Below are 11,301 nucleotides of genomic sequence, written 5' to 3' on the forward strand. Positions count from 1 at the left end.
ACATGAGTTAACTACTCAAATACCCTTACGAAAATAGAGTTATTACGTGACCCAACCGCAATCCAAAGAACTATCCGACCCAGACCCAAACATAACCGGGTAAAACCCAGAATAATAACCTAATGCCAAAACGACGCCGTTTTTCATTACACTCCACTCTCTTCTTTCTTCTCCAACTCCTCTCGTTCTCGACAACAAAAAGGCGATTCTTCCCCGTCCAAGCTCCATCCGCTTCTCGTCGATTTGTCATCGGTTTCCTTCAAAATCAAACCTCAATCAAGCCTCCCTCGACATTCATCACCTTTCTCCTAACTTTCTTACATCTCTGTAAGTGTCTTGATTTTCCTCCGTAATGTTTGAAATAAAATTAGGTCAAAAAAATTGGGGGAAAACTGTATGTTGTAGATGAAATTTGATTAGGGTCTGGGAAAAACGGATTAGGGATAATGAATTGAGGAAAATGTTGGTGGCGATTTTGTTGTTTGATCTGGTTGAATGGTTGAATGAGAATTGGGAGAATTGTGACTGAAATGGGTGGCGATTTTGTTGTAAATTATAGAGAAAATTTATCTATGAATCGAGGGATTGTTATGTTGTTTGATCTGGTTTGCATTGTGAACTCTGTGATTAAATTTAATTACTTTTCTACCAATTTTATGTGAGTTTTGTGAATATGATGAAGATATAACTGAGTTATTGCACTTGAATATGTTTGTAGAGGATGGTAAAGAAGGCGAAGAAGGCTAATGGCAAGGGTTCGACCAAAAGCAAGACTGCTCAATCTGTGAGAGCTAGAAACCCGATTGTAGAAGAGGTTTCAAACCCAATCCCAGTTCCAGAACCGGCAGTGCATTCGGTCTCAGTCTCAGATGGGTCAGAAAGTGAGGGAATGTCTGCATCATCTCAGGTATGGGTTTTTAATCATGTAAGAAATGTTGTTAATGTTTGTTGACTAATAAAAATCTATGTGATTTCAGGAAAGGCAACCAGCGCAACCTCTTGAGATGTACTTCGACAACTCTCAGTTCACGAAAATTTGCAAGATACAGACCAAGTGTTTTGTGACCGAGACTGTGAACGTCATAAAGAAGCTCAAGCCCGAGGTGAATTGGTTCACGGAACACCCTCAATTTCATCACTTCTTTCACATGCCACAAGAGCCGAACCTGAAACTGATGGGAATGTGGATGCTACTCTTGCAGACCATTCATATTGAAGAAGAGGATATAGCATGGTTTGGGGTAAATGGTGTGCCCATCCGTTACTCCATGAGAGAGCACGCTCTCATTTCTGGCTTAGATTGCCATGAATATCCGACGAGATATTTAAAGCTGGGAAGCTACAAGTTTGTTGATGCCTACTTCAAGGATAGAGCGAGGATCACTATAAAAGATGTGAAGGAGAAGCTGGTGGGTATGAAGCCGTGTAGTGATAGGTTGCAGATGGCTGTTTTGTTCTTCCTTGGTCGGCTTATCAGAGGAAAGGCGAAGGATAGTGGACCTTTGGACCAGTTCATTTTGAGGATTGTGGACAGATTGGATGTTTGCCAAACATTTCCTTGGGGACGTCTGACTTTTGAGGATGCTCTTAAGGGGATTATGCACATGATGGACCATTTGAAGGGGGAACCTAATCCGACAACAGGCTTTCCTGGATTCATTATTCCTTTAGAGGTAAAGGTTATCTTACATCATCATTTTCTTGTTATATATGAACTCCTATATATGATTCTAATGTGTGACATTATTTGTATAGATATTGGCGTTTGAGTGTATTCCAAGTCTGGCGAAGGAATTTCGAGAACCAGTACCTGACTTTCATGAAGAGTGTCCTAGGATGTGCAAGAATCGGTTAAAAAGACTAGCATGAAGGGTTATCCGTTGGAAGATATTTATGCTGCTCTTGGTGAAACAAAGGTATTTTTTTATTTCTATTTTTTTGTCGCTAAGACAGATATATGCTTGTATTATTATGAGTTGTAATCTGAATTTTTTTTTCAGATTATTGACAGTATGTTGCTGCCAACAGTGGACGAGGAAATCATGTTGGTTCGTATTATTGATGTGGAAGAAGAATACGAGAGAGAAGGCGGCCTAAGTGACACTTGGAACTACTGGTTAAATGTGAAAGGAAAAAAAATCTGGTGGAAGGAAATGTATGAGTTGGACATAGCAGCACGAAAGTTTTCAAAGGAGAGAAAGAAGGGCAAGGGGAAAGTGGCTGAAGCATCATCCTCTAATGCTGATTTGGAGTCCACTTTGAAAGGCTTCGAAGAGGAGATTCTGAACTCTTTGGCAATAGGGTTTGCTGGATTCAAGGTTCAAGTGGATACAAAACTTGAGGCCATGGACACTAGGCTGAGTGGAATGGAAAAGACCCAGCGATACCTGAAGAGAAAAGTAAGGAAGATTGATAAGCGGTTAACTTCTCTTGAGTCTAAGGGAAATGAAGATGGTGAGTACATGGATTTTGACTATGGAGGGTCAATGAATTATGATAGACCAGAGAAAACAGGAGAGAAAGGAGCTGAGGAAGAAGCTGAGGATGATGGAGATAAGGAGAACAGTGAGAAAGTTGCTGGAGATTTTGAGGAAGAGGATGAGGATGATGATATTGAGCAAGAGGCTGAGAGGAGGAGAGTAGAGGCAGATGAAGCGTGGAGGAGACTTCCTCCTGAATCTGATGAAGATGTGGAAGAAGATAGAGATTCTGAGGAAGTGTCTGAAGAAAGTCCTAAAACTCCACATGTGGAAAAGGAGAAAGAGGCTGAGAAAGGGTATGAGGAAAGTCTTAAAGCCCCACGTGGTAGGACTAAGGCAGCAGCTGCGAAGAAATATAAATCTATACCATTGTCGGAGTGGATACACTCTTAGTTTGTTGAGACTGCGACTGAGCAAGTGGAGGAAGCTGTGGATGCTGAAAAAATAGTGGAGGAAGCTAAAAATCCCACCGAGGAAGAGGCAGAGCAAACTGAGCCTGAAAAAAAAGCTGCGGATGCTGAAACAATGGTGGAGAAAGCTGAAAATCCCACCGAAAAAGAGGCAGAGCAAACTGAGCCTGAAAAAAAGCTGCGGATGCTGAAATAATGGTGGAGGAAGCTGGAAATCCCACCGAAAAAGAGGCAGAGCAAACTGAGCCTGAAAAAAAAGCTGCGGATGCTGAAATAATGGTGGAGGAAGCTGGAAATCCCACCGAAAAAGAGGCAGAGCAAACTGAGCCTGAAAAAGAAGCTGCGGATGCTGAAAAAATGGTGGAGAAAGCTGCAAATCCCACCGAGCAAGTTGAGCCTGAAAAAGAGACTGCTGAAAAAATGGTGGAGGAAGTAGAGAAGAAAAAAAATGGTGAAAAAAGTCCCACCGAGATACACTCTAAGCGCATGCCTAAGGTGAAGGTCATGGCAGTGAAGTATGGCGTTCCCAGATCTGCGACGTTAGAAAAAACCAGAGCTAAAGCTATGGCTAAGAAAAGGGCTCAGATTGCTGCTGCAGCTAGGAAGGCGAAGAAGGCTGAAAAGGCTGCTGCAGCTGAGACTGATGGGGCTCCGACTGATGGTGCAGCTAAGAAGAGGGGCAGACCAAGGAAGGCTGAGACTGATGGGGCTCCGACTGATGGTGCAGCTGAGAAGAGTAGCAGACCAAGTAAGGAATCAGCTACTCTGGTAGCATGTGCGCCAAGGGAGAAGAGAAAATCTAAGTGGTTGCAGAGTCCCTTCACCGAGGGGAAGACTGAAGACATTGAAGGGCCGACGAAAAAGTATAAAACAAAGGCTTAGTTGGCTCTGCATCTTTGTTTAACTCATGTTTTATTTATGTATTTTGGATGTTTCAAATTTGGTAGAACAATGTATTTTGGATGTTTAAAACTTGGTGTTTGCAAAAGACAGGTTTGGAAAACTGGATTTACAAGGAATACTATGGCCAAAAATGAGTTAGTAAGATAACTAGATATACTAGGTTTACTATGTCCAAAAGCCATTATAAAATGAAATACCAAAAACGGCTAACACATGTAAAACGGTAAAATATATAAAATATTAAAATAAGAGAAAAATTTCACATGTAAAACGTGCAGCCATCATGTATATGTTTATTACTACCTTACACATAGTAATCTTCAAGGAAGTAGTAATACAAATTACACATAGTAGTCTTCAAGGAAGTAGTAATACTACTATACACATAGTAATACTTTTGACAATTTTTACGTTTATTTAGTAAAACCATGATTAAATGAAATATTTTGTAGTAAAACCTAATGTTTTCTACCATGTATATCAGTAAAGAACACAATTACATAAAACGATTATGATAAATAAGTACTTTTATGGATTATGATTACAATAGGCTATGATGCACAAAACAACTATGAAAGTTTAAGGGAGTGTTGTGGAAAAATGATAAGTTCTTTTTGAACTACTGAAAATAATCCTAAAAACGTCGAATTATACTTATTTATTATATAGATAGATTACTAATAGGTAATATATCAGGTTCTATATGCTAAATATACCAGATAATAGATGATATATAGGTCTTTCAAATTACACATAGTAGTCCTAATAATTCTAGTAGTCTGAATTACACATAGTAAAACCAGTAATCCTAGTAGTCCGAATTACACATAGTAAAACTAGTAATTCTAGTAGTCCTAATAAAACAACAAATTTCAAGATTCAACACCTGAACCCGAACCACTTCCATATTCAAAATACGCTGCCAAACCTCCTCCTCTGGCTCTGCCTCTGCCTCTTCCTCTGCATTTGCCTCTTCTTCCTCTTCCACGGGATTCTCCAGCTGATTCAACACCTGGCTCTGCCTCTACTTCTTGCGCTCCCGAACCACTTCCACAATCAAAATTCTCAGCCATATCTCCTCCTCTGGCTCTGCCTCTACCTCTGGCGCTCCCTCTGCCTCTTTTTCCTCTTCCACGAGATTCTCCAGCTGACGGAAATCTTGTTTGTTGAGGTCTTCCTTTCTTGACATCATAATCTGGAGGAAGTACTTTCAGTGCTCTAACCTCTTCTGGCATAACCCAATCACTCATATGAGGAACAGGATATATTGTCCTGTGATAAGCCAAAGCCCATAGCTCAACCAAATAGTACTTACTACAATACTCAGAAAGATGAAGTTCCCTTCCCGCTTTATCAGTCATGAATGTGGCAGCCGCTGCAGCATGAACACATGGATATTTGTCTTTATCAAATTGTTCACAGCTGCAAGTCATCATAGCCATATCAACGATATAAACCTTTCCGTCACTACCTTTCACACTGTACTCAAGATGGAAGATGTTTAACTCTTCAACCTTAACAAACCCTGCATCAACACAGCTTTTGGACATTTCCGCTTCCACAATTGGCACAAGCTTTACTGTGGGTGGTATTTCAGCTGCCTCCTTCCTATGTTTGTTAAACCATTCAGCCATTTTCGCAATGATGACATCAAACATTGGTAGCAAGGTGAACTTTCTTGCGTCCTTAATTACACCATTAAAAGATTCCACTGAATTGGTGGTGTCAACGTTGTACCTATCTCCTTCAAAGTAACACCTAGCCCATTTCCTCTCTTCAACATTTTTGTCAAGATACTCAGCTGCACTTGGATACTTTCTGCGAAAAGCATGATAAAGATTTAAAAACTCAGCCTCTGTATATGCATGTGCGCACTCCATAAACTTAAATGCACAAGTATCTCTGTTGTTGCGGACGTGGCCTTTGACATTTTGAGACAAATGCCATATACAATACCCATGAGCGGCCTGAGGGAACACTGCAGCTACTGCATTGATCAAGCTTTTGTTTCTATCTGAAAGAAATACCAATCCCGGCATATCAGATATCACTGATTTCAATTGTTCCATAAACCACATCCAGCTATCATTTTTCTCACCATCTGCAACACCGAAAGCAATTGGGTAGGTGTGATGATCCGGATCCTGAGCAGTCGCAACAAGTAGAACTCCACCATAAACATTATTGAGGTGTGTTGCATCCACAATGAGGACTTTCCTCATCGCACTAAACCCCTCTATGCTAGCTCCCAAGGCAAAAAACATATACTTAAATTTGTTGGCCTCGTCCACTACCACACGAGTTACTGTGTCAGGATTTTGTTTCTCGAGCATGTACATGTAACTGTGTAATAAAGAAAAGCTCTCTTCTGTACTTCCTCGCACTTCATTAGCAGCTTGTCTTCTTCCTCTCCATGCTGTTGGGTATGATACAGTCACACCAACCCTGCGATGAACCAAATCGATCAGAGTAGTGGGAACAGGTGTGTCAAAACTACCGGGATAATCTTGAGCCAACATAGCTGCAACGATGCCTGGGGAGCCTCTCCTTCTATTAGGCAGTGTTCTTGTAGTAACAACAGAACACGTATGCTGCTTGATGTAACTTCTAACCGTCCAACGATCTGAGTTCTGTAGCTTTGCAACTCGCACAAACCACTTGCAGCCGTCTTTCCGACCTCGGCACTTTATCACATATCTCTCTCTATCCGTCTTAATTATCTCATACTCAAAACAATCCTGATGAGAAGCCGTCTGAATATGAATTTGTGCTTCCTCCTTAGATCTAAATTCTTGACCTAGAACCAAATCCATACCATCATCCCGAGTCTGATAGACAACAGGTCTGACTTCAACTGATGGTCTTACTTCTGTATCTCCAAACACATGCTCATCACTTCCTGTTAAATTCTCATGCATCTCAACGTCATTGTAGAATGTGAGCACACCATCAGTACCATCTTCTTCACCAGCCTCTGTATCATGAGCCTCTCTGTCAGTAGTCTCTCTATCAGTAGTGTCTCTATCAGTAGCCTCTCTATCAGTAGCCTCTCTATCAGTAGCTTCTCTATCGGTAAGACCGACATCATTTTGATCGTCATCTTTTGAAAGTTGCACTGCTTCATATGTTTTGTATATTAACTCCACATGTAGAACACTTCTACACTTTTCATGATTTACTTGCAGTAGATAGCCAAACACGTCTTCATCATTCCAGATATACGATGGCTTGTTCGAATTCAGCACCATTGGAAAGTAACTAATCCTCGCTTCCATCTTAGATTCATCTACCTTTAGCTTTCTGAGAAGACGCTCAACCAAAAAAGAGTGTGTCACCTCCTCCAATGATTTCTTCAACACAATCGTGTGAATTTCATCTTCTCCTTCACCTTCTCCGGAGATCCATTTTGTTTCACCCCCATCCTTCATATAATATCTCCCATAATCAAAACAAATGAATGTGCAATGCGGATTTTGCATTTTCCTGAAACAAAATGGAATTATCATTATAATTATCATTATTAAGGAATAATTATTATTGTGAAGGAAAATAATTCATTCTTATCCCCTAAGGTCTTCTCTTTCTAATATTTATTCTTTCAAATCCACAAACATAGTAAACCTAGTAATACTAGTATAACTCGTAAACATAGTAATATTTGTAATACCAGTAAAACCATTGTGTCTTAGTAAAACTAGTTATCTTAGTAGTACCCAGAAATTGTCCTTCCACTAACTAATAAACTTTTATAGACGAATTTGTTCGGATTTTTCAGTACCCATGATATATACTCTATCTTAGTGAAATTACACAAAGAAAAATTATCAAAAACGTACGTAAATATATATCTCCATCCAAAACCCATAAACATAGTTTTCAAAATCTTCCTTTTATATCTCTCTTAATTTTCATCAACAATTACTTTCCTGCACAAGCCGAGTTATACACTTATTTTAAATAATATTCCAGTAATAGTTTCATAAAAAAACACATAAAATATACCTGAAATTCATAAACACAGTGTTCATAGTCGTCCATAATATCTCCACATTTTCACGAAATCTTACATTTTTAACATTACCCATCATATACACTACATTTAAATGAGATTTTTAAAAAACATTTCATCAGAAAAGTACATAAAATATACCTAAAATCAAATAACACAGTATTCAAAACCGTTTATAAAATCTCCATTTTTTCACGAAATCATTTATTTTGAACATTAATCATGATATACTCTACATTTACATGATGTTTCTTAAAAAAATTTCATCAAAAACGGACTTAAAATACCTGTTTTAGAGCTTACAAAAATCGCAATGGAGAATGGAGAAGAAGAGGATCTGTCGGAGGAGAGGAAGCAGTTGGAGAGAGTGAATACATGTGGACCATGATTGGTTAAGGTTGTCTTGTGGGCCATGAGGGTGAGTGATTTATTTAATTGAAGAAGTAAATGTATTAATGAGGTGGATGAGATATAATAAATAAATGAAAGGTTAGTTTAGGTGTTGCATAGACAAAGGGAGGTTGAGAATTGAGAAAGGATGTGGAGAATAGTTTTTTTCCCATAAGGGTGTCTGAGAATAAACTCCCATTTTCTCTGCACTTCTCTCTCTTTCCCCCAATCTATGTACTCTCTCTACTTATCAATGATGAAGATAAAGACAAAAAGTTATATTCTAAACCATATTAGTGATCTGTTCTTGCAATTTTGAATAAGTTCCTTTTCTAAGTTCATTGTCAATTCTCTGTTCTTAGACAAAAAGTGTTTGTTTTCGCAAATTTTAAGTTTAAAAGTAATGAATATGGACAAATTTATAGATTTGATGTGTAAACAATCCATAAAAATTGATATTATTTGAAGAAATTTCATGGCGGCCGTGAAAAAAAAAACTGCAGAATCGGGAAAACCCTAATAAAGATGAAGAAATAATCACGAAAATGCCACTAAAAATTAATAAAACAGTACCAAGTTTCGAACCCGGAGCTGTAATTTTAAGAATCCAGGAGCATACCACCATACCACGAGTAACCATTGTGTGTTAACACATAAACTTTTTTTTCTATGTGATATGTTTTTAAAATAAATTAATGCTAAAAATAAAGAATAATGAAACAAGGGATTGAACCCAGGGCTCACATATCAACAAAAAGGCAATATATCACCAGACCATGAGTTAGCCTTGGGAATATTTACGAACGATATTTTTTGATATACTTTTGTCTGTAAATTTCATTTTTCCTCTAGAAATTTCATATTTTCTCTAAAATATATCATTGTTTAGTCCTGTGATTTTTTTAACCGCAGGTATTTTTTCCATCATTTAGTTCTATAGTTTTTTAATCACAGGTATTTTTGCCATCATTTAATCCTGTTGTCGAGTTTCTCAGAAGAATTTTTATTTACTTTTTATATATAGTATTTTTTGTCGACATATATAGTAGGAATCTCTTTCTTCAAAATTTTGTATTTAACATATATTTACAAAATTCTCTACAAATTATTAAATCATGCATTTAAAACATGCATACCATCAAATAATATTATATTTACAACTTAGTGAAATAAAAATAGAAATAAAACAATAAGTGTGAGAAATTTTATAAACTATTAGTTTTACTAGGTATTACTAAGCTAAATAAAAAAAAATCAAACATATCTAAAATTTGAATAACATATTTAACATAATAGCATATTTAACACATGTTATTGAAATATAACTACAAACTTACTCATTTAAAATGTCTACATGCCATCTATTCAAATACACTGTTATTATATTTACACTTAGTAATACTCAAGGTAGTAGTAATATTATCTTGTTCATAGTAATACTTTTGTCAATTTTGACATTTATTAGTAATACCACATGAAAAATAAAATATTTCTAGTAGAACCAATGCATTTAGATAGTTTTAGATGGTGTATAACACTTTTGTAGAAACAAAATTCTAAAAATATGTAATTTGTGTGATTTACCTTATTGTGACATCACCATCAAGACATTAGATATGAAAGTCTAAGGAAGTTTTTGTGGAAGTGATAATTTTTCTAACAACTTATGAAATATTAAATATTTTATTACTAATTTGATATTTAAACACATATGTGGACATATAGTTCAAAATATATAAGTTATATCTGCTGAAAATATATAATAAGCCAAAAAATAAAGTTCTAAGAAATTATGCATAATACATAGTAGTTCAAGGTAATACAAAGTAGTACAGAGTAATTCTAGTAGTGCTAGTAGTCCACATACACATCTATAAAAATAAAAATATAATATCAAATCTTCAAATTTATATAAAATAATGCATATCCTTCTCTTTCAAGAAGAATGTAATTTTGATGTTTTTCACAAAGATTAAAAATGATCTAAATGCATTCATACTCTTTATGAATACATATGTTTTAATCAAAATACTTTAAGACAGATAAATTATTTATAAAATCAAAACATATTATAACTGATATTAAAGTTAAAATAGATATAACTGAACTAAATCTTAAATGATACTCTTTATGTAACAAGAAAAAGTGTGAAAATTACTTCTTATAAAAAAGAGAATATTATTTATAATTTATATATATTGTTAATTAGCTGACAAAAAAATATATATTGTTAATTTAGTTACAAATACAAATAGTAAAAATATGAAATATATTTATTTTTGATTTAAAGGCAATATAAAATATATAAATTTCTGGTTTTAAAATAATTTTATGTAAAACAAATTTATATAATTTTTTATAAAATTTAATTATAAAATTATTTTTATTATAATATTATTTAAATACATATTATATTAAATATTTTGAAATATTACGAAATCATTTATATATATTATTTTGAAATTAATTGTTGATTTAAATATTAAATCTCTTATTTTAAATTTGATTTATTTTATATAAAATAAATAAAATTTTGGTAAATAAAATTAGTTTATATAAATATTTTATTAAATTAATTTTGAAATTTAATTGTTGATTAAATATTATGTTAATAATTTATTTTGTTATTTTATTGTTTATAAAAATATTATTTCAAGATAAACATTTTTTTATTTTTCCAAAAAAATTAGCTATATTAATCATTTAACAATTTTTAGAAAGGAAAAAAAAATTAAAAGTAAAATCTGGGACCCACTTGAGAAAACAAAAAAACAAAAAAAAAAGAAATGTGGTCGATAAACAAAGAAACATAAAAGAAAAAGAAAGAAATGGTGGGTCCCGCAATAATTTAAAAATAAAAAAAAATAATAAAGAAAGAAAGGGTAAGAAAGTAAAAGGAAAGGTGGTGGAAAAAGGTGGGATATTTAGAATAATGGTAGGACAGCAAGAATGAAATTTTTCTAACTAGGGCATAGAAGAATACTTTCCGGTTTTTGCCGAAGAAGATCTGATGAATATTCGAAAAAAAAAAGGAAATCTATTAAAAAGGCTGTTGAGTCTGAACCATTGGATCACAATAATAGAGATCAATGGTTGTGGTATTATCTCG

The 11,301-nt window shown here is 35.0% G+C and overlaps 3 protein-coding genes across 3 annotated transcripts; all 3 read left to right on the forward strand.

Moving 5' to 3' along the window:
* Nucleotides 1-721: 721 nt before the first annotated feature.
* On the forward strand, nucleotides 722-1,869 carry LOC130501903 (uncharacterized protein At3g43530-like). Its single transcript, XM_056996711.1, has 3 exons — nucleotides 722-907; nucleotides 978-1,673; nucleotides 1,756-1,869. The coding sequence occupies exons 1-3, from the start codon at nucleotides 722-724 to the stop codon at nucleotides 1,867-1,869; spliced, it is 996 nt and encodes a 331-aa protein (XP_056852691.1).
* Nucleotides 1,866-3,086, forward strand: LOC108858361 (uncharacterized). The gene is made up of 3 exons (XM_018632302.1): nucleotides 1,866-1,916; nucleotides 2,001-2,816; nucleotides 2,874-3,086. The coding sequence occupies exons 1-3, from the start codon at nucleotides 1,866-1,868 to the stop codon at nucleotides 3,084-3,086; spliced, it is 1,080 nt and encodes a 359-aa protein (XP_018487804.1).
* Nucleotides 3,086-3,772, forward strand: LOC108858360 (uncharacterized). Its single transcript, XM_018632301.1, has one exon. It carries the CDS (start codon nucleotides 3,086-3,088, stop codon nucleotides 3,770-3,772), a length of 687 nt encoding a protein of 228 aa, XP_018487803.1.
* Nucleotides 3,773-11,301: the final 7,529 nt, after the last annotated feature.

This window comes from Raphanus sativus, unplaced genomic scaffold (assembly GCF_000801105.2).
Source record: "Raphanus sativus cultivar WK10039 unplaced genomic scaffold, ASM80110v3 Scaffold0325, whole genome shotgun sequence".
NCBI classification, from domain to species: Eukaryota; Viridiplantae; Streptophyta; class Magnoliopsida; order Brassicales; family Brassicaceae; genus Raphanus; species Raphanus sativus.

Excerpts from the sequence above, each read along its gene's own strand:
- LOC130501903 (XM_056996711.1), top strand. The coding sequence starts at position 722 with ATGGTAAAGAAGGCGAAGAAGGCTAATGGCAAGGGTTCGACCAAAAGC. Across the intron at positions 908-977 it reads GAATGTCTGCATCATCTCAG|GAAAGGCAACCAGCGCAACC; the intron begins GTATGGGTTTTT and ends ATGTGATTTCAG. Across the intron at positions 1,674-1,755 it reads GATTCATTATTCCTTTAGAG|ATATTGGCGTTTGAGTGTAT; the intron begins GTAAAGGTTATC and ends TTATTTGTATAG.
- LOC108858361 (XM_018632302.1), top strand. The coding sequence starts at position 1,866 with ATGAAGGGTTATCCGTTGGAAGATATTTATGCTGCTCTTGGTGAAACA. Across the intron at positions 1,917-2,000 it reads CTGCTCTTGGTGAAACAAAG|ATTATTGACAGTATGTTGCT; the intron begins GTATTTTTTTAT and ends TTTTTTTTTCAG. Across the intron at positions 2,817-2,873 it reads CCCCACGTGGTAGGACTAAG|TTTGTTGAGACTGCGACTGA; the intron begins GCAGCAGCTGCG and ends ATACACTCTTAG.
- LOC108858360 (XM_018632301.1), top strand. The coding sequence starts at position 3,086 with ATGGTGGAGGAAGCTGGAAATCCCACCGAAAAAGAGGCAGAGCAAACT.